Source organism: Epinephelus fuscoguttatus, linkage group LG18 (genome assembly GCF_011397635.1).
Source record: "Epinephelus fuscoguttatus linkage group LG18, E.fuscoguttatus.final_Chr_v1".
Classification (NCBI taxonomy): Eukaryota; Metazoa; Chordata; class Actinopteri; order Perciformes; family Serranidae; genus Epinephelus; species Epinephelus fuscoguttatus.
This window is the reverse complement of record NC_064769.1, coordinates 9,866,743-9,890,790: the sequence shown is the minus strand read 5'-3', so window position 1 is coordinate 9,890,790 and position 24,048 is coordinate 9,866,743. Positions and strand designations below refer to the sequence as shown.

Genomic DNA, 24,048 nt, shown 5'->3' with positions numbered 1-24,048 from the left:
TACTCCGTGTATCACGGCACGCTGTTTGATTGCGTTATCAAAACACGCCGCTATTATTCGGCCTTGCTTTTAACTTATTCCACTGAATACCGAATGTGTGTTTTTTTGCAATATTCAGCCGAATATATTCGGTTACCGAATATTCGGTGCATCCCTAAAAATGACCTATCGTGACCTCTAGGATAATCACAACCTCATGAAACTTTACAGCCACAAACTAGAGACCTCACACATACTCATGTTTAGCTTTCATAGGTACACTGAAAATAAGGGGGTTATCAGCAGTTTCAAGAACACAAGTGCTCACCATGCAATTGCAGAGAAAAGCAATTCTTACAGAAGTCACCACATTTCAAGTTTTTGACACCAAATCACAGCATAGTGTGCGTAGTGTGCTATCAGTGTCGTCATTGAGCCTGGGTATCCTGAATGTGTTATGAACAGCCTTGGACTTTTCAGACTCTTTTAGCGACTTGCTGCTCAGAATGAACTAAGCCAGAAGCTCCTCCGACAGCACCGCAGCATCTCTCTCTCTCTCTCTCTCTCTCTCTCTCTCTCTCTCTGGTGATATTTTACACCTATGTGACGCTCGCAGCTTGACAAAAAACTACATACATTAGGGGTGTGCCATATCATCTTGTTCACAATAATACCAGTATATTTTTAATATGATATGAAAAATTAACTTAATGATACTCAAAATTTCAACTTGTTGACATATTGATGCCGTACTGTCACCCATGGCAACAACAAGCATGGCTGAAAGCAAAATTATTACAGACTATGCGCTGGTTCCAAAAAGAGGAGCAGTTTCAGTAGTGTGGAATAAACTGCGGTGTCATTAGACCTGGGCATCATAAATGTTTTGTGAACAGCCCTGGACCTCTCAGACTCTTAGCGACTTTACACTCAGAGAGAACTCATTCAGTGGCTCTCCCTTTCCTCTCTGACCATGCACAGATGGGGGCTGGTATCGTCAAGTGATTTTGACATATACCTTAAGTAATGTAAACCTACGAGACACTTGTTGTCATCATCATTTATCAATTCAGTTTTCAAGGTCATCCAACCTCTGACATGATCCATGCATCCTTACTCCATAACAGTGACTCAAAGGCAGAGAGGTTAGAATGAATGCCATTTGCCTAAACAAAGAGCATCACATCATTCCACATGGTTTGCAATACAAACAATATGCAAGTTATCTGTTCAGCACGGGCTGTGTAACCTAAAGTGACAGTGTAATGTTGTTGAAAATCAAAATGAAAGGTTGTGATTGCTCTGTTTGCTCTGCCCCATCCCAAAGCTTTTAAATTTAACCTTAATCACTGGGAGGATGGAAGAGTCTGTTTACCCTGTTCCCCTGCTATTGGTCTTTTGTTTATGCTGATGTAATGAACAGACTGGCTAAAGGTGACACATGATGATGCGAGCACCTGATGTAGTGCTGCATCTCAAACATGAGACGCAACTCAAGTGAATAGGCGTAACTCTTGAAATCAGCCAATACAAGGTGCAGGCATGAGTTCCGTATGTGATTACAGCATAGGTGTTAACCTCTAGGCAGAGATGGAAAGAGTACCAGAATATCTAACTCTAGTATTGGTTAAACTATTTGTGCAAAAATGTACTTAGATAAAAGTAAACCGTACGTGATATGTAAACATTACTATGATTTTCACAGGGAAAGGTGGGTAGGGTGAGGGTAAAGGAAACACATTGTATATGATGATGATGATGATGTCATATGATAGACCAATTAAATTAAAGAACACATTTACCTTCCAAAATAAAGTTTTTTTTGACATGTCAATGTGTACACCACACCACAAAGTCCCTAAATACAAACCAACAGTATATTCATTTACGGATTGCACTTTGCTGCCTGTGCATATAACTGATTATCAGTTACACAACAGCCGTCCTCAGAGTAGCCGAACTAGAATTAATTAGGAAGCAGGACAAAATTGGCACAATTAAATGAAAATAACTGACAAAAAAGAGCTTTGGACACCGCGGTGGGTGAAACAAGCCTTATTAAGCCACATAAATTAAATAACCTGCCACTTCATTAACAGCAAAATAAAACATCACCAACGCAAACACAACACAGAGCTGCAGAAACAGTATAAACTCCACAGTGGCTGTGGTCACAACCACACATAGACAAGCCAGTGGTGGAAGAAGTACTCAGATCTTTTATGTAAAGGTCCAGCGTGAAGGATTTAGGGGTATCTATTGGCAGAAATTGTGTACAATAATAATAACTATGTTTTCATTGTTTCATAAATATCTATCTGTAAGAATCACTGTGTTCATGTTACTTTAGAATGAGCTGTTTATATCTACATACAGAGCAGGTCATCTTCATGGATGTATAAAGAGACCTGGATACAGCATTAGCAGCTAGCTCCTGTTCATTCCTATGAAAGTTGCTCAGTAGCACATGATGTGAAAAATCTCTATCTCTGCGGAATGAAATTACCCAGATGATCGGCGCTGCTTCGCATTATCAGGCCTATAGAGCAGGTGCACTAGAGATTTATAGCCACTGACCACAGCTGAGTGAGACCAAGCGGCTGACTTCCAGTTTAGCCCTCTGCTAACTTGAATGGGGATAAAGTAATTTAATGTTGCAGCTCTTTTAGACTTTTCAATTGTTATCTGACCAAATGGATTAAATCTAGGGATGCACCGAAATGAAAATTTGTGGCCGAAGCCAAAGCCGAATAAAATTAAATGCTTGGCCGAATACCGAATATCGTTGTTTAGTTTTTCATTAGTTTTTGCAGATGAACCCCCTCCAGATTAGTGTTGTCACGGTACCAAAATTGGATCCCACTGTACAATACCAATGAAAATATCATGGTTCTGAGTAGTATCACGATACCACAGCGAAAATGAGGCAGATGTGCCTTTTGTCAAAGATAAATCACTTTTCTATAATACATCAATGATATTTCAATGGAATAAATGACTTATTGACTTATTCATACTTCAAAAACAGCATCAATAAGTGATTAACATAGGGGGGATCAAAATAAAATAAATAAATAAAATAAGAATCAACCAGCCACCCTCCTCCCCTTCATAAGTAAAGAACAGTCCCTAAAGTGCGGTGAGGTTTGTGGGCTGTGAACGGCTCGTTTCTCCTCTGACATGCCACATACCTGTGTTCGGCTGGCTCAGCTGTTCAGGTACTTCTGGGCACAGAGGCCAAGAAGAGGATATTTTTGGAGCCGACTTATCCATCCCCGGTAAGCCGATGGCCGCCATATTTGACAGGAATACATTACTGTCTGTGTCTGTGAACCCCGTTCAACCCACAATCGGTGGGATTCGCCTTTCGTTTCTACTGCTGGTTGAAATCTGTAGGCTGCTCGCACAGCATGCTGAATGATTTAAGCCTATTTTGCTCACTCAAAACTATTTTTAGTCGCAAATGCGAGTGCAGTGAGGGACGGATCGCCACACTGCCAACATTTTACTCCGTGCATCACGGCACGCTGTTTGATTGCGTTATCAAAACAAGCCGCTATTATTCGGCCTTGCTTTTAACTTATTCCACCGAATACCGAATGTGTGTGTTTTTGCAATATTCGGCCGAATATATTCGGTTACCGAATATTCGGTGCATCCCTAATTAAATCTCAATAATGGAACATTGCGGTGTCATTTTGCGGTGGTTGTGACATTCAAAAAATGTTTCCAATGAACTATACACATCTCTTTTCCAGTCTTTTTGGGTCCAATAGCATCATGTGATGGACCTCAGAAATTGCAGTACCACTATTTGGCTGCTACAAAAATTGGCTGCAAAGCCCTGCGCACTTCCTGGGTGTCTGGTCATCTTCCACAGAGTCCACCATGGTTTTCTATAGTAGGCCAGAACAGCCAATCCAAATGCTGGCTCTAGATAGGGCCATTCTCATTTTTGCGTCAGCCATCGTAGTTCTCCAACATGAAGGAGAAGATTCAGTTCTGCCACCTCACCACCAGAAGCCACAAAATCCTACACACTGGACATTTAAGTGGCAATACCACTGTATAAAATTACTGGAGCCTTCCACAATGTTGTTTTTGTGTATTTTATGAATACAAAATAATAACGTATTATTGTGTGCAATTGGATAAAGCTCTTATTTACAGGGTTCTTCACACAACTCCAACCTGAGGAGGTCTAATCAGCAAAAAACACAATTGAAAACACCTGTGAGGGTATGTGGGGCCTCTGGTCTATAGCAATGCATTGGATATAATACACATATTTGTATGTAAAATTTATGTAAACAGTAACTATACATTAGTAGTTGAGAGGTTAAATGTGGGCTAAAATATATTCCTCTGGCATGTAATAAAATAGAAAGTATTATTAAATGGATCACATAAGTACCTCAAACTCATACTTAAGTAGGCCCACACTGCTTGAGTAAATGTACTTAGTTACATTCCACCACTTTTTAAAATCAATTTTTTGCACAATTGCACAAGAACAGAAACACAAACAGCAATGTTACCTACCAAAGTTGAGGTTTTGTCGTGTGAATCTGCCAGCACCGTGAAGTCCTCCTCAACCTGCTCCAGGTTCAACTTCTTTGCTAGGTCATTATCAAAGCGGCTAACCGGAGCTCTTAGCCTCTCTGTCCACACCACTCCACACCGTTTGAAAGGTTTTTAGCTGAGTTAGGTTCAGCAGTCTCACCTCTGACAGACATTAACAGGTCAAAACCAACAGAAAAGACTCGCTTTACTTAAGGTAAAAGGTCTTCACTTAACACAAAGGTTCCCTGGATGCTGCACGCAAGCCGTTAGCGTTTGGCTTACAAGTTAGGTAGACCCGTGCACGCGCTGATCACGCAAAACGTGGGTGTGTTTGATTTGTGTCACTTAGCGTACTGAATAAACCAGTGATTGATAAAGGTGGATGCAACCCGTATTCTTCTTGTTGTTTCACCTTTGCTGAGGTACAATATGGCCTAATGCGTCCCTTAACCCACACAGCATAATACTTTATTATACTGCATTGTTGTAATGGCCACAAACTTAACAAAATACGGCTTTGTTACAGTGATTAGAGTAAATAATCTGTTACTTTCCCCATTGTTTCTAAGATATGCACAGCATCATATATGTGACATGCAACAGGATGATCAGCACATCAGACCAGTGGTGTAATGGAGGATATATCCTCCCCTGATCCTCCCTGATGATGGAAACAAAGGGCACTATCCACAAGTGTGCTGAAATAAACATTTTGATTGATGATTTGATTTGACTAAAAATTAAATTGTAAATTGAAGTCCACCTCTGAAGCAAACACTCTCTAAGTGTATAATCCCATAGTATCATATTGAAGTATGCAAACAAAGTACTTAGGGTGTTATACTAAAGCACCACTATATTTGAGATGAGGATCATGTATTTAAAGTGAAAAAAAAAATCCTAAAACTAACATAGAAAAGTACTCTTCGGGTAATTGTACTACAATACACTTTAATGAAATGAATATCATAAGTTGGCGACACTAAATAACCACTATAAAGATTTGCAATTTAATATACTTTTTCAAAGAACACTGAAGTACATCTAAAACTGAACTAACATTAAAGTGCACTGTTTGTAACTATACTTAAATGCACTTCTAATGAAGTGAAATTAAAGTAGGCCTACACTTTAATCTAGTATACTCATAGGGCATTACACAGGATTTGAAAAGAAGTGTACTTTTCATGAGTAAACTAAAATAACCACTATAACTATTTGCAATGTTGTATACATTTTAAAAGTATACTGACTTACAATTTACAGTACACTTACAAGAACGTACATATTAGTTCACTGAAATACCACTTCAAGTATTGCAAATGTAGTATATTTATTTTGGGTGCACTGAACTTAATAATGTCTATTCCAAAGACAAGTATACGTTAAATATACTTTAAATTAGGCGCAAAAAAGTTAAAGTATACTAAAAATAAAATGTCTAATACACTGATGTAAGCTACTTTTTGACCTTGGTTTATGCAGGTATACGGGGGAATACCCACCTCTTTTCCTGGCGGTTTACAGTATACTCACCCCTCAGCTAAAAGCCATTAGAATATATAAGAGTATACCCACTTCCTCCTTAGTAACCACACTATCTACCAGGTAGTCCACCCACCTCATCAACCACCACTACACCACTGAATGCACACCGATGACAGATGATCACTACATAGATGTCTAAAGCTCTGACAGCCATTATTTCCATCTGTCTCTTCTCAGCAGTGTCAAACTGAGGACAAGTTTCTTCTTCTGCCTGATGGCTCAAAGGAAATGCATGATGACCCATTTCAGCCACGGATGTCTAACCTGTTTAATCTGCTCTGGCCTAAATAGCTGTTGTACAGAGCATCACTAACTCCAGCCTGCTCAGCTGATCACAAAGCAGAGGCCGGGCTGCTACACTTGTGACTAACAGCAAATGATCCCTGAAAGCTATAAATGCCAGTTTCTCTTTGTGCACGGGCGGATGGAGGTGTGGACTGACCTTGTTTTCACCTATTTTAATGACCAAGTGTTCATCTTGGAGGGCCAGCTATCTCTTAACTGCTGCTTCGTCTGATGTTGGGAAGGACATTATCAAAGGGAAGCAGACTGACATTAAAGAGCTCACGGTCCAATGAACAGAAAGAGATACTCATTAAGAGAAAGGAGAAAGTGCACGTACACGTATGCATTCAGGTCTGATGCAGATGGGCCGACAACAGGAAGAATAACTTCAGCTTATTTCAGCCTGGGTCTTATTTTTGTAGTTTTTGCATGTACCAAGTTAATTACCAAGATCTGGGAACAGAGACATATTTAAATCATTAGGCAGATGATCACGCAGGTTTTAAACAGACCCACACATCAGCCAGACTTATTCAGAAGACAAATGAAGGCAAACGGTATAATTGTCTGTCTGTTGTAACCATCCATCACACTTTACAGACCAACAATGTGGGATTATTCACATTTTCAGTGCATTCACTTTCAGTTCTACTCCCCCCAAAATGTGCAAAACTGTTGGCTTATCGTCTAACCAATAGTTCCTTGCACCGCTACATCACCATGTCACCTGCTCTCAGCATGAGGAGTATGTTAACATGTAGACCAGGAATTTTGAGGTAGAGCAGTAGGAGGATGTCAGTATATGAATCTTCTAATGGGACCACTGTTTTTGTGTGTCTGTGAGTGAAGTCACAGCTCTTTCTCATCCAAAAATCAAAAATGTGGTCATAAGGGACTGTTCATTATTTATAAGGGCATAGAGGATAGTGCAAAATGGGGAGGCACGTCAAATAATTTTTTAAACACTGGAGAGGGAATTATGTTTTTTGTTTTCTTTTTTTAAACTTAACTTTAAATTGTTGTATTTTGTATTTGTTTTAAAAAAAAAAACCTCTGAATCTCTAATGTAGGGATGCATGATAATATCAGCACGTCATTGGTATCGGACGATACTGACTTTAAAATTAACTGTCAGAATCGGCCAACATGCCTTTTCTTATTTTGCACAACACTTAGACTTTAAATACTTGCCAAAATGACACCACCTATCATAGTCAAAAACTGTAAAACCAGGAATTTTTATGTGATTTTCACATTTCAGACAGTGCCTGGACACATCATGCGGGTCAAATGCTTTTGTCAGGAAACACAACTAAACCTAAGCTTAAAATATTGATATTGATATTTCAAAATCAATTTATATATCACAAAAAATGGTTGCACCAACCAGATCCCGTAAAAACAAAATTCTGCGTTCCTGCATGCATGGCAATAGAGAAAAGTCAAGGCTTTTTCTATTAACTCCAGGATTTCGTTTTCAATTTTTAGCTGCCGTGCCAAGTTACTGATATTATTCTGGCTGCTGCTGCCACAGATGTGTGTACCATTGGCTTCATAACTACATTTAGTGAGTGGAAAAAAATCAAGGAGGCTCAAGGGGAAATATGTGTAGCTCCAGGGAGGGTCAAGATAACACAATAAATAAATAAAGTCACACCCCAGTTAACCCCCTCCTCTGATAAATAAGGAACAGTCTGTAACTCAACCCTTGTTTTTTTTTTAAATATTCCAACACAGAACTACGTTAGCTGAGTAGTGATATCTTGTAGGTCTTACTGCATGTAGGAAGCATAGTGAGATCATGTTTGCTATACTATCCAGTGACCACAGGTTAAGTTACATCAACTTATCCTATAGCTGAAAACCCACACAACACCCCACCTATCCATTATCTATTACCTAATACTTACACTGCCTTGGTCTCACACGCACGACACATGGACACCTGAAAGTCCTCTATAATTTAGAGGGACAAAGATGGAAAATTAGGGTCCTTTTGAGAAGCAGGTGGGTGGGTTGAGCTAATGAGCAAGCCTATTGTTGAGGATTACCAAGCCGTCACGGTGCAGGATCACAGTGAACTGCTCATCCCGAGGCTCTCACGAACAGCATCAGATGCACGTCACACACCCCTCAAGTGCTGACAGGTACGAGCCTCTGAAGGCCTGGAGAACCACTCCCTTCCCTCCCAGTGCAAAAGCACTAAGCCGGCAATTAAAGGAGGCATTTAAAAATGGCCGCACTCTCAGGACACTCTCAAAAAAACTTTTTTTTTTGTTTTGTTTTGCTGTCTGTCTTCCTTTGTGAATTTTTTTAAAAGCCCTGTGAGCTGCAGACAGCTGATGCTCTAATGTTACCATGCTTTCATGTCCAAACCACACACACATGATTAAACACATTTTTCTCCTTCACATACAAGCTAACACACATACACATGCTCCTGTGATGCTGTTGTGCCAACATCATCACAGGAACAACTGATGACACTGATGACAGGAAGAATGGAGCAGTGCTGACAGGACAGTGGGCGGTGGACACACGTCGTGAAAAATGATCCACTGTTCATGGCAGCAGTACCTCTAACAGGTGGTGTGACAGATGCTGCATGTGTTCATATACTATCTTCAAACTAATTTTTCCCCTTAATTTAAATCATCCACATTTCAAAAAAGCGTACTGTATGTTGCCTGATCGTAGTTGGCAAGCTTAATGCAAATAGATATAAACAAGCGTAGAAGAGAGGAGGGAGAGAAGGATAGATGCAGCATATATGCAGTGTTGATTGGATGGATATGGATCATTTTTGTGTTGATTTGTGCTCACCCTCTGGCAGTGTGAGGTGTTTGGAGGCTATTAGAAGTCCATGGATTATCAATTCTGACTGCTTTTTGACACATCCAATAACATCAATATGAAATATTTCTTCACCTATAGGCGAAATGTTTTGCTGGTGGTTGGGTTTCACAATATATATATGTTTTATCTCCTTCCTCTGTGTCTTATCATCTTCTTCCAACTTCATCTGTAGCGACGCCTCCAACCTCAGTTTGGGAAAGTAGATTCAGATGTGGCAGATATTGTGCCTTGTCAGTATTTCTGTCAATGTCTCTTAATTATTACCATTATCATTCAGGGTTAGATGATGAATTCATGTGTGTGTAGTTGTTTACTTGGAGTTCAGTGTGGTTCAAATCACTCACCAAGGAAAATTGGCTAAGTATCTGCTATTACATAGTGGATATGTTGAAACTTTACATTTCAACAAATCTGTGGTTTGGTTTAGGCACAAAAACACTTGTTTTGGTTAGGAAAAGATCATGTTTAGGCTTGAAAAAAACCCCCACTTTTGGCCCAGTTGGAGATGCAATGCCATCTTTGTTAAAAAAAAAACACAGCTGCATTGGTGCAACCTCTAGTTTACCCGGTAGAGTGCGCACTCCATATGGGCTGAGTCCTTTGCAGCAGCACAGGTTAGATTCTGACCTGCTGCCCTTAGCTGCATGTCATATTCCTTTTCTCTAAAAAGATGGAGATAATATAAGATAAAGTGAATATGCTCAAAAGCATATCCCGAGAAAAAAAAAGAAAAAAAAAAGCTTTTCGTGAGAATATCCTGCCTTCTAACTTCTTGTGACTCTATCCCAGTAAGAATCACAGTAATGTCTCTGTAAAAGACAACCACGTTTTGTGGCACTTTTCTGACAATATATGCAGCAATGTCTTGCTTAAAAACATGTTTTTGTGGCACTATCCTGGCAGGAAATGCAGCAGTGTCTTGGTAAAAAACAATTGCTTTTTGTGGCACTATTCCAACTGGAAACACAATGATGTCTCTGTACCAAGTAAACTGTTTCCATGGCACTATCCTGAAAAGAAAAACAGCAACAGGTTGCTCGAAAAACACACATTTGGTAGCTAAAAAGTCACTGATAACACAACAATGACTCACCACAAACAGTTGGTTTTGTTGTTTATTGGTCTTAAACTGTGGAATGCAGCGGTCCGCAGTTTGGCAGGCGTCTCACCCAGGTGTCACCCCATCCTGATGACAACGTCAGCTCATACACTATATCACTGTAGAAACATTGATATAATATGTATGAAATTTATAAATGTAACATATTTGTGGTTTGCAAAAACATGCCAACATTTTCTTCTGGCGCCTAAGCTGGTTGGTTTTAATAAAATAGGGCTGTACAGTATCATAACGGGGCTATGACAACCAACAACCCCAGTGTTACTAACCTAATGCTTTAGGTTTGATATTAAATATTTCTTTAGCATGAGAAAATGTCAGAAATGTTTTTTTGTGATCATGTTTTACAGTGAGGGAAAACACTGTATGTGTATTTGTGTTTTGTCTGTCTCTGTAGTATTATATCATCTTCTTAGAACTCCATCGCCTCCAAACCTCAGTCTAGGAAAGCAGAATCAGATGTACCTCAGATGTGGCAGATAAGTGCTTTGTCAGTATTTCTGATAATGTTTGAGATATTCATTGCCATCACCCTTCAGCTCAGATGATGAATATATGATATATATGTATGAAGCTGTTTACTTGGAGTTCCGTAGAGGTCCTGGTAAAATGTGGAAAAAAAAAAGTAACAGTGATAGTTAACTTTTATGTCCTGGGAGACTTATCAAGGCTACTAGAAATTTGCAAAGCAATCCCATAATAACAATGTTGGCAAGCCTATTAATGCTGCGCTCACGTCATACGGAAGGAACAAATTTGCCGTTTTCCAGCTTATAAAACCAACATCCAAGTCGTAACTCTGACTGGCTGATGGATGTGTTTTTCCTAAAGCTGTGATATATCCAGCTTGGCTTTATGTATTATGGAAATGTCTGAAAGGAAACAAACACGGATGGCTTGCAAGTTAACCGTTGCAAGGTAAACAAACTCTAATTTGAATCTTTTTTTGTGGCTCATTTGTGGATGACTATCTTTTTTTTAGTCTCTTCAGACTGTCATACATTTATCTGCCTCTTTATGTTCAGACAACAGGGAAATCCAGCCAAAGTTTGTTGGCATTTCATTGAAGGATCCAGCTCATAATAAAATCTTAGGGCCAACTGGAAATGCAAAAATGGATTGAACTAACTCATCAGTAAATAAATTACAGGTTTGTTCTCCCAGGCTTAATGAAGGATGTGTAGAAATGGTGTAAGCTTTGCCACTGTAGCCTTCAATGATGTTATAAAACACTGCCGTATCTGACCTGCATACCATTCATTGCTTTGAGGCTCAGACCCGTGGCTGAGATGCTGAAGCTGTCTGAGGTGTAAGTGCTGTAATTAGCATTTATTTGGGGATAAACAGCATTGCACTTGGCTCTGACACGCTGCGGGAGATGGCCGTGACTTGAAAGGGGACGTGATGAGTGAGCCCAATTAAATCCAGGGTCAAAAGTAAAGATCAGGGGATGTGTCACTTAAAATGTCACTTCAAAAGCAACCCTGCATTCTTTGCCACGACAGCTGCACTGACATGTTATAAGGATTGTTAAATGTGCACTGAAATATTAAGTTCCACAAAAAAAAGAAGAAAAGAAGAAAACCTGACAGAGTACTGAAAGCCAAACAAATTTACAGTAAGTCATTAGAGCAGTCGAAGGTTTTCTCCTCCTACTGCGGTTGTGAGCAGTCTGTATATATATTGAGTCTAGCCTGTCACTATATTTTACCCCAAGAGAAATCTAATAACCCGTATATACGCTGTATATTGTTCAGGTTTCTCATAAAAGCATTCCTCTCTGGGATAAGCTTTAATGGCTGTTATTTATATTTGGGCCGGGCAGGTTTATTCTGTGCGCCTACAGAAATCATTACATTTCCCCTTGGGAAAAGCTTTAGCAACGTGTGTTTCACCCTGGCAGATGACTCAGCAATAATATATTTCCCCTTTATCGGTTTTCCTTTGGCGTTATTGGTTACCCTCCACAGGGGTCATTAAAAAACAACTAGGGGAGACAGACAGAGGCCACATACTGTACAGTACTGTTTTTTTAATGTATAATGAGGAAGGAACTACTTGTGATTATTGAATTCACACAGACTAAAGCTGAGGGAGTGAAACACTAAAGAGCTATTAAGTATTTAACATTATTTCAGTAGTAATGTGGGGAGTGTGTGAGTTACTGAAAGAAGAATTCACTTAAGGATATTTATACTTTTGGCTCCACTGTTGACAGACTGGGGGGAGAGGGAGATTGTAACTTTGTGGAGTTATCAGAAAATGAAAAGCCTTTGTAATGTTATCGGGGTATGATATCAGAGACTGTCAGCTGAAGTGGAAATACCCAGATGGTTGATTGGCAGTGACATCACAGCAGCGCCTGTATGGGCAATAAAACCTGTCAAACACAAAACAGAGCGTATATACAGAGACACATCTCCATGACATGCATACAAAAAGCTTGTGTTACAGTAAAATGTGCTCCTCCCGTCTCTTTCCACACCTCTCTGCTATCTCTCTTTGTCGCACACAAACACAAACATTCCCTCCGCAACCAGCTGTTTGGTGCCTTCCACAGGTTTGGCTATAGGGTCCATAAAATAATGCTAAAAGCGCCAGCTCACTGAGGCATACACAGTGTGTCAAAACTGATAAGGTAGAGACTCAGAAAAAGATAATGGAGGAGAGTGTAATCATAACTTTAACAGCAAAGATGATGAGCATAATGGATCCCTGAAGGGCTACCAGAAGTACAAAGAGGATCCAACACAGGTCTGACCACATCTTTGCATGCTCTTCAGTGTTGAGGCAACAAAAAGTGCTTATATAAGGAATGCTAATGCTTAAACTGTTGTTGTTGTTTTAATGTTTAAACTTAAAAAAAAAAAAAAGACAATGAAAAGCCAAATAAAATTGATTAAAGAGACAGTTCGCTCCTAATTCAAAAGTACTTACAGTATTTCCCTATAGGGCTCATTGATGCTCAATGTTACGTTACGGACACAGATGGAGCCTTCTGTTAGCATTCTGCAGTCCTCTCATTTGTATTTTTGCACGCTTTCTGAAAGCGAATACGGAAAAAACAGAGCAGTACCATCTGAAATCACAGGGGCAGTGCAGTGTAGTTCAAGCAAGATATGAACATGGGAGACGATGAAGACATTTAAAAAATGCTGCAATAAATCAGTAATATAGTGAAAATAATTATCTGTTCACATGTCATGATGTATTTAATGGCCTCATAGACCACCATCATCTACAACGCTGTCTCTGTGAAAAGGTACAACATTACAACCTCCTCCACCATCACCACATTTGTTGTTGTGCGAACTTTTGACTTTGGCCTTTAATACCAGGTATTGACTGTATCTATGCCATCATAAAGGACACATGAAAATATGAGGGCACTGATGTTTACAACATTTGAAACAGACATATCTCTTTTTGTACATGGAGGGAGTATGAATGAGCCCTTACCTGTGGCGCTGTTTATCAGTTTAGATTGTTTTGGTGTGAGTCACTGAGTGTTGAAGGTATGGCTGTAGAGATGTCTGTCTTTTCTCAAATAGTTCTCTAAAACTAGCTGACACTTGGCATGTGGTGCTCAAAGCACACACACAAAAAAAGCTGAGTGCTTCCCAGTTGCATTACATTGGAGAGAATGCAGACATCTCTACAGAGAATCCAGGGGACAATCTAGATTGATATAAAGCACTACAGGTAAGAGGAAAAATATGAATTATTTATTTTGGGATGAACTGTCGCTTTAAGACTTAATTAAATTAGGTATGTATAAAATATAAATAGAATATTAGCTAAAGGAATTAAAGTTATAGTGTGGTTACAGAGCAAAAACAGCCACAAACTTAGCGGTAAAAAGAAAAACACTGCCTTAGAAGAGGTTAGATTTAAAGCAGACCTCAGATCTCCCAGAGGTTTGTTCCAGATTTGTGGTGCAGAGAAACTAACAACTGCTTTACTATATTTTGTTTTAACCCTTGGAAGCAAAGCAGTCCCAGATGACCTGAGAGGCCTGGGGGGTTAGTAAAACCGAAGCAGATCAGAGAGGTATTTTGGGCCTTGAGCATTTTAAAATCAATACTTCAAGATACAAAGCAGGAGAAAAACTCATGTGCAAACAACCAAGAAAGTATGAATAGCATCCTAGAAGATCCACAATGTTTGTTTACATATTTCACATAATCAAATTAAACAGACTGTGGGTGTGAGAGCCCTGTTACTTGGTAAGTAATATATCAGCAGCAATCTCAATGAGCTGGAGATGTCAGATTACCATAAAGACCTGGTAAATCATTGCAGTAGTATGTCACAGACTCAGTGTTTTACATAATTTGAGGTAAAAAAGGAGAACAAGAAGAAAATGTTGGCATTGTACTTTTCTGAGGGGATAGTGAATGGTGTGTCACCTAAGCAAGGTTCCTACCAAGCTTCAGACCACGGTTTAAGACCAACAAACACCAACAGGTTGTGATTAAGTGAGTCATTGCTTTGTTTCCAACAGCTTTTGAGGCACCAAACGTGTTTTTTCAGAACCTGTGGCTGTTTTTTCCAGCAGCTTTTCAGCTCCCAAACCTACTTTTTTTTTTTTTTTTTTACCTGTGACTGCAGCTTTTTAGCCCCCAAATTTGGTGCTGCTTCTCTAGCAGGGCTTGTGGCCCTAAACTGGGTATTTAAAACCAAAACATGATCTTTTCCCAATCATAATCAAGTTATTTTTGTGTCTAAACCTAACCACACATTTGCCACAGCATTGTTGAAATATAACATTTCAGTGTATCTGCTACATAATAACATGCAAATGTAACATATTCATGGTTTGCAGAAACATATAAGCTACCTGTTTTCTGGCGATTTAGTTGAGGAGTGCAATGAACTGAAGATGCTCCAAAACAGACCCCTGGGGGACTCCATATTTTGTTAACTGATATACACACTACACAACATGGTCTCTGTCCTGTAAAAAGTATTTGAATAGATTCATGTTAAGCTGCTTCAAATACTACTGCATTTGGAGTTATCAATATTAATGTTATAATCTTCAAGAAATATAAAGTCAAATATAAATCCCGATAATAAACAGTAGTTATTCAAAGTTATCAGAAACAGTTGGAGCAACATTTTGGTGGCCTGTGGATGATTCACAGGAAGATTTAAATCAAAGAGAAAGATATGCAAAAGATGCATACTATACAAATGACATCTGCATGTACTAGTTCATTAGAAGGGCTTATCCACCTCTGATCTCATCACTCGCTGTAGACTCATTCATTAGACTGAAGTTAGGAGGGGCTGATTAAATAAGAATAAGCTCTATTAAGTTTGAGTTTAATTATTAAAATCATACATGGTAATTAAAGCATGAATTACACTGGATTTTCCTGCAAATGACATTTCATAAAGCCACATTTAATAAGCCAGAAAAAGGATTGAAGATTGAGGCTGACAAGGAATGGAGTGGGCGTTTGTATGCAGCACCTCTGTGAAATAATAAGGCGCATACTGGGGGTACAGCAGGGACCCTGTTGATCTCAGGCATCTGCTCTTCTGTCTAAAAGGGAAAGAGGAAGAGACACAGGTGGAGCATATGAAATACATTACTGCTGTCAGGGAAAGCCAGGAAGCTCCAATTGAGGCATCTCTGTTTTTATTTTTAGCCTTTACTTCAGAGACAGGCTGTGATTGGTGGGGATCTTTCTACCTTTAAAAGTCTGTTCAAAGAATTTAATGACCCAGAAGTTTCTTGACGAGGCTGTTTGCCGCAGCAAAACAATATCGCGTTCATCCGATACTGATGTGGTTTTTGTGATTGCAATTCAGAGGTACAGTCAAACAGGAAATCATTGACATTCATGCACCTGGCCTGCCACCTGCCACTGCTGGCAACTGAATACATCTGCTGACACTGTTGGAGACGCCTCACATTCAAACCAGGGCCATAAAACTGAAATGATGCTTGTACCCAAGCTGAGCACTGAGTTTGTGTTTCAACCAGTTTGCTGTTATTGTACTGACACCTTTGCCGAGCCCCATCTCATAGCCTAAAGAACAACAAAGCATTGTTTCAAGTTCAATAGAAGTTGTTTTATCAATACGGCCATGTCTGAGCACACAACACGAACGAACGAACAAACACATCTGTTCACACAGGTACACTTCTATATACAACACAACCCTTCACAAAGCGCTGTAAAACTCCTTTGTACTGCAATAAATAAATAAAAGCACAAACATATATACATGGTGCTAAAATCACATCAAAATACTGCCTCTGCCTTATTGTCCCATTGAGAAACTACAACAGTAATCAAAGCAATTCAATTTTTATAGCGTCTGTAAAACAAAAACATCAAGAGACACCTAAAGCATTGGCACAGGGAGCTCTTTACACATAAAAATGCCCATGAGAGATAATATGTAAATATACTACATGAATATTCAAGTGTAATAGTTTAGCGTTCGGCATGACAGTATCAATAAGGCAACTTATTGTTCTGGGTGCTTGCAGTGATAACTTTAGGCCAACATCTTCCATTCTTTACAGCCTGTATAAAGTAAAGATGGGGTTTTTATAAAGTAATGACATAAATGAAATAAAAAATAACAACACACTAAGGGTTCAGGTGTGAGGCAGACTAAGGCACAGTGGTGCTTTGAGCTAAATGCTAAAGTCAGTATGCTAACATGCAATTGCAATGCTATCATGCTAATGTGTAGCAGGTATGATTTACCATGATCACCATGTTACTTTAGGGTTTTAGCATGCTGACACTTGCTCATTAGCACTTAACACAAAGTAGAGCTGAGGCTGATGGGAAATAGGATTAGGTATTGTTTAAAACATTTTGTGACCATTGCCAATACCAGTACCCCCCAAAGTGATACTGTTAACAATAGAGTACTTCATTTAATTTCCATAATGTGTAGTACGGCCATACTTTTGAATGTTTTTTTTGGCATCTGGGCACGCTGAACTGCCAACTCCCCACACCACAGACTGTTAAAGCTTGCTGGTTGTAGCTGCCATGTCAGTCACCAGCTAAACATCTACAGTGACAGGGCTAACTGTTAGCATCACATGGCTAATGTTACCTCATGACATTAACCAATTTAACAACAGTGTTGAGCCGTTTAAATGTCAGTTTGTGTTTGTTGGGACAGTTTAACGGCTCCCTGTTGGTTGTAAGCCACTGCTGCTGTGTTAGCATGTGCTAATAGGGTCAGATGTTAAACTGAATGTTTGCTGGGCATGAGAGCGGCTACGGAGATGGCAGCAACAGAATGTTTGCTGATCGGATGCAGGTATCGTTTGACTGGAGAAATTTCTGTAGTACTTTGTTCCTACCTTGATACCTTACAGACCTAATGGGAATATTATCTTTTTTTTTGGTATTTGACAATGAACCAACTTATTGAACAAGTTAAAAGTTTGTCCTAAAGATGGCGCTAAATGGAAGTTTTCAGATCACTAAAGTATTATAATTTATCCTGAGGGAGACATGACTGACCAGACGTCATGACAATCCATCCAGTAGGTGGTGAAACATTTCATTAAAACCCACAAATGTTAAAAATATCCTGGCACTATAGGAAAATTAATGGAATCACTAAAATCATTTGTCATCTGGGGACCATGAATGTCTGCACAAAATTTCATGGCTATGGACCAAAGTGGTGGATTGACTGAGCAGCATTACTGTCCCTAGAGCCATGCTACTAGTGTGGCTAAAAGTGACAAATGTCGTCAGATATTGTGATGAGAACTGTTGTACAATAATAACATCAGTGCTTAAAATGGTTTGACCCAACATGTTTTCCTTCTGTCCATCCTCCTGCACCACAAAAAAATCTTTCACTTTTACAAGAACGGTTTAAAACTTGCTTTCTCTGGCTTTTGCGGCTGAATGTCTACACTCTGATAAAACTGACATATTAGCACAGCTGCAACATCTCTCTTAAAACCACACCTACGGTTATTTCTCTAAACAAGAAAAACATGCTTCAGATAAAACGAAATAAATGATACAGGCAGCGTGGGTCTGGAAAACGTGGGACTGACGTTGTCGCACCTCATCTCTCAATCCTAATGTTCTGTGCCTCACGTTATGCACGACTTGAACATAAACAAAGCCTGTCTGATAAATGGAAGAGGGACATTTAGCTCCATGGCAAGACAATCACCCGCTAGAGAGATGCAGCCTGATGTTTTGCTTATATTGGGTATACGCTTTTTCTCCTCTTTTGTGGTAAATTTAATAAATATGGTGCTTGAGGGACAAGATGTGAGAAAGACCTGAGAAAGCAAGGCAGTGAGGGAGGGATAGTAAGAGGCAGAGAAGGGGGGAAAAAGTGTAGCTGCAGGGACCCAGTCAATAAAGACATACACACAAAAAAACTGAAAATAAAGAGACATTGAACACCCAGTGGTGCCCCGAGCTAAGGTGCATGACACATGTGAGATTGAAACAACCTTATTTATCTGTTTCTCTCTCTGTGTGTCCAGTAACTTTGAAAAAGACCACAAAAATAATCTTTCAAATAAGAAAAAAAAGCATGAGAGAAATGTTTTTCTGAAGCCACCCTAGAGCCGATCCTGATGCTTCATGAATGTCTTTATCCTTTTCCAAGTGCTGGGTTGGCTGTTCAGTCTGAAATGTATCAATATTCAGAGATACACAATGGTTTCCTCGCTGCCCTCCTCCCCGCCGCTGTCAGTCTCCAAGGAAACAAGTGCACTGAGGTCCAACTGAGGGTCACCAGGATGCGGGAGCGCTGGATACGGGTCAGCTCCGCTTGCTGTTGACGACCAAGTCTCCCCGATATAGCTGTGACTGTTGAGATCTGAGTGAGCACAAGAAAAAACACTACTATCACACTCTGTGTAGAAGAAATGCAGTTACTGATACTGATAATACTCTGGTCAAATCAATCATTCACTAACCACTGATACATAATCACCAGGATGGGACATGTAGCCACTTGTTTAATGAGCTCAGTCTAATTGTTCAGCCCACTCATCTAATCACTAAATGCACATAGATCAACCACAGCTGCTGCAGCTCAGACTGCTGCTCCTTGCTGCACCGGTGCATGGCACAGGGAATGAAAACAAAAAGACTTTCAAGCTATCCATCATCCCCCCTTCTACTCAGAGGTGTCACTTTTATCATTATCTTCGTCAACATAATCCATCGTCATGGTCGGGATTCGATGACACCCGCCTCCTCACTCTTGATGGTTAACAAGAAGAGATGAGGAAATGGGGGCCGGAAACGAGGAAGGATGAGCAAATATGTTAGCGAGAGCAGCCTTAAACCGGATAACAAGGATTTAAACCCTTGAGTCGGCAGACATGTGGCCTGCTGAAGTGTTTTTGAGCAACATATTGCATCCCCAGCTTCAGGGCTGCTCCCTTCAAGGATCAATCGCATTATTATTCAATTAAAGGTGATCTGAAAGAGAATGTGTTTTTGCGGGTGACATCTAGTTGAGAATGTGTGTTCTCTTACATTTGTGTGCATGGTGGGTGCTGTCTAGCATTAGGGCAGGTGTGCTGTCATGGTAACAGATGGCGTGAACTATAAATTGCCTCATTGTGTCCCTGTAGGAAAGTGTCTGTTTGATTAATTATATAAGAGTCTGTTAGAGTAGCTCTGTTAGCCACCATATAGGCCTGGCCCCTGATAGATGAGACATCAGTGTGCAGCCAGATGATAAAAACACTCAATCTTTATCCATGAAGTGATACCATTTTAGCATTATTAATATGTGACAACACAGACAGCAAATGCCTGCTATTTAAAGAAAGCAACAGAAAAAAATAAATGAATTTGTCAAGAGCAGCAGAGCATTTGGAGAAAATCTCAGCCCAGTATGGTAACCCAACTGTGGCAAACAGAACAGTTGGCAAGGGTCGTTAGAACAACATGCAAAATTGTGGTTTGCCAACATAATTAGATGCTATGTAAAATACTGCTGTATACAGGAAAACACCACCACTCTAAATCTGGGTTAAAGCTTTGTGGACAATGCTATAGAACAAATCTGGTAAATAAAAAGATAAACAAGGGTTAGGGCTGTGGATTCTTTGTGCCAATATAATTTACAAACAGCACTAACATATCCACATCCTTTAATTCACTGAAGGGCAGCTCAATTTTTTTAATGTTTTTATATAATTTTGTAGCTTTCCAAATTTTTGTTTGAAGAATGTATCTTTTTAGCATCAAACTGCTTTTTTCCCCCAAGCCCTTCGAAAACCTTTTCCCCCATGTGACCTGACACAGGTTTCTGCATGATGATGTTGCTACATACAGTATGATCCCATATATTGCTCTGGACACATGTTAGTTCGATTCCCAAGTCACACAATAACACAAACAAACTAAACAATCAAGGCAGCGGGTAGACCACCAACTCCTGTGCCCTGTAAGGTGAAATTAATATTTCTGTCAATGGAGTCTTGTGGCTTTGAAGAGGGTGATATATCAGCTTCAGTTCCCCACCACAAAGGGGTGGATGATGACAAATTGAAGCGTAAAAATAATCTAAATATAGTGTTCGGGTTAACTGATCTAATTTTTTTTAGGTGTTCCTTTTTTTAGGAGGCTGGAATTTTTTTTTTCTGCTGCTCTTGTCCACGGCCACCAAACTCCTTTTAAAGAAATAGTAATTTTAACCTGCAGAACACAAGGGACCCTATCTCACACTGGGTGCAAAGCGGCGCACAGCGCAGTGCAACTGCTATTGCTAGTTTCAGAATGATGCAGTTGTCATTTTTATGGCCAGTGCTCATGATGCCTAAGTGGAAAATGCACTTGCACACATCTGTGCACCCAAGGGTGTGTAGGTCTTAAAATGAGGTGTGATCAGGTGCATTGTTGGCGTATTGCTATTCTGAGGAAGCAGAAAGTGACTGCTCCATTAACCAACAACAAAACGAGTCTAAAGTCAGAATGCTGCAGTATTTTCCTGCTTTTTAAAGAGCACATTATACAGATAGAAAGACGGGCCTACAAAGAGGATGCGGGTGGGTGAAATTATAAATTATAAATATAGAAAATATTAATTACATTCTCTAAAATGTGAACGTAGCAGCGAGCAGAGCAGAGCCACAGAGCTGCTTTCCAACCTCCATTAAGAGAGACAATGTGCACATTAACATTCTGCATTGATTATTTCAGAAGCTTAAAGTTTAGTTGTGTTTCCTCTGTCATGTTTATAACTACAGTTCTTAGTTTTGATGCTTGAATGTCCCATGATATTTGCTGCAGTGACATTATTGCTCTGACTGTATTATTATAAAATCGCTTGCTTCTCCAATTTGCTGAATCTGCCATGGCAATAGCAGTGTGCCATGTGCAGGTCCACCTGAATTTTACAAGGAATGGGAGATGACACTCTGATTAGTTGAATTTATATGTTACACCCAAAACACACTTATGATTAATAATTAACTAAATACATCTTCTTTGCCTTTTGCGCTTTACTTTGCGACCAGCTTACACACTATTTCACTAGCAAAAGTGGATTTGGACACGCCCTAAATGCATTTAGACCACACACTTTAGACCATGTGCTACAGAACGTTTGATTCACCTTGTTAAATAAAGATTTAATCTTCACCTCCAAGCTCAGATCTTCCAAGCTAACACTTTTTTCACCCTCCATGCTTGCACTGTCAGTGAACAGCGTCTGTGGGGGTGGGGTGTGTGTGTATTGCTCATTATTTATTTCATTTTTATTGTTTTTACTCTGTTTATTGTCTATTAGTCAAGACAAAGAGAAGTTTCTGCTCTGGTGGGACTATTTTATTTTATATCCTAGTTGTGATCTCAATATTAAGCTTAAGAATCATTAGTATCATTTATTTAACCATTACTGTGCAGCCCGATACTTGGTTAGAAAGTCACCAATCAGGTTTGTGCACTATGCTGCATATGATACAAGGTGTGAATTAATCTACTTACTGTAAAGAGGACCAGTTTCATCTCTCTTTTCATCTTTGTCCAAGTCATGATGCTCTCATCTTTTGTATGAAAAGGTGAGCAACAAAAACCTGACTCAACTCATCAGATGAGGCGTCATTCCATCCAACTGGTTCCCCGAGATTACATTGTGTGGGAACAAATTATGGAAATCCACTGAGTGAGAAAGGGTGTGTATTTGTGTGTGTGTGCATGAGAAGAAATGCTCAGGTGAGGATGAGAAGTGAGATCATGTTTCTATGTGACTGATGACACAATGGGTAATTTGCATTTAAAAGAGATTCCTTTTCTTTTCACTTGATGAAGAGATACCAGGTTCCTCCACAGACCAGGCAGCATGTGATCCACTATGAGGAGGTATTCAAATCTGAGACAGCGCATAAAAATACGAAAATGACTCCTTACAGAGATATAAATCTAATGGGGAATTATATGATGATTGGGCAATATTATTCAGAGTCTATGAGTATTTCATGGCAGGCCCTCATGGGATCCACTGAGGAATGCATTGTGGGTAGGTGGAATGCACCCTGCGTTGCGGACTGCAGCCAAGTATACACCCCAGGCTTGTTAACAAGTGACTCAGGTTTCACCAGGGCTTGTGTGCGCTCAATAACGAGGAAAGGTTAATAAGCTGATCAATGAGGACGTGACTGTGCTGCCTGCTGCGGCTGGTAAACAATACCAGAAACTCTGCATCAGCTGCACTTAACGCTGACCCCATTTTTTACATGGCTGAGGGACAAGACACGTGTAACCTGTAATTTTCTCCCCGCCCGCTGCGAATATTAGAATGAGCTGAATGGATTAGGAATGGGGACGGGCAAGCGTGAGAATGTAGCTGACACCTCGCGAGTGAAAACCAGATTAATACGTGTCTGCATTTCTCACTCCCCACCTCGCACCTCCCCGCTTCTCCTGATGCGATGACAAGTCATGCTGTAATGAGTTTTGTAAAGATTTTTTTAGATCGATGTCCCAATCAGTCCGCCATCGCCTGTGAACTGTGATTCACATGCTGTTGTCTGCCCTGCCAGTCGATGGATAGAGGAACCATTGATTTTTCTTTTCCTTTGGCAGGCAGGGGCCCCCGGCTCACTGCTGGTGCAGGTGGAGGTGGTAGTGGTGGAAAGGTGGGGGTGGTTTCTTTGTCAGGAGACACTGATTAACTGAGAGGAAGGACAGACAAGGCCTCACCAGGGATAGAGCCTTGAGAGCAGAGTGTGTGTGTGTGTGTGTGTGTGTGTGTGTGTGTGTGTGTGTGTGTGTGTGTGTGTATACAGTACGCTCTCACGTACATGGGTGAAACCAGTGCAGGCACAGGGATTGTTTACATTCTCACAGGAAGCAGATTTCTCATTTAAGCTAAGCAGCAGAGACACTGTGATAACCGTTCACTGCTGTCCAATACGAGAGGCACTTCAGCTGTGTAATGTCACACCATTAGCACTATGATACAGGATATTAAACATAACCACTAATGAAAATTAGTAATTGAGATACTTGATGCATTCATTAGTGCATTTTTCCACACTACATTATGTCCATTCACAGATGGTACCTGAGTGCAAAAAAAAAAGCTTGGAGAAAAAAAAATCAGTTTTTCCTCATTAATATGGAAATTATTATAGTTACATGCTCAAAAATCTAATCTGCTCATTTAGTTTTTTGTTGCTCTAAAAGTGATTGTGTCACTAGAACTACAACAAT

General features: G+C 39.9%; 1 protein-coding gene across 4 annotated transcripts in view; it reads right to left on the bottom strand.

The window, feature by feature from the left end:
• Positions 1-12,497: 12,497 nt before the first annotated feature.
• arhgef28a (Rho guanine nucleotide exchange factor (GEF) 28a) overlaps positions 12,498-24,048 on the bottom strand; it is a 60,146-nt gene continuing 48,595 nt past the window's right edge. For all 4 annotated transcript variants that reach the window (XM_049559965.1, XM_049559967.1, XM_049559966.1 and 1 more), the window contains one exon: positions 12,498-19,192. In XM_049559965.1, the coding sequence (XP_049415922.1) occupies positions 19,017-19,192 (176 nt within the window). In that variant the 3' untranslated portion in view covers positions 12,498-19,016. The remainder of the gene's footprint in view (positions 19,193-24,048) is intronic.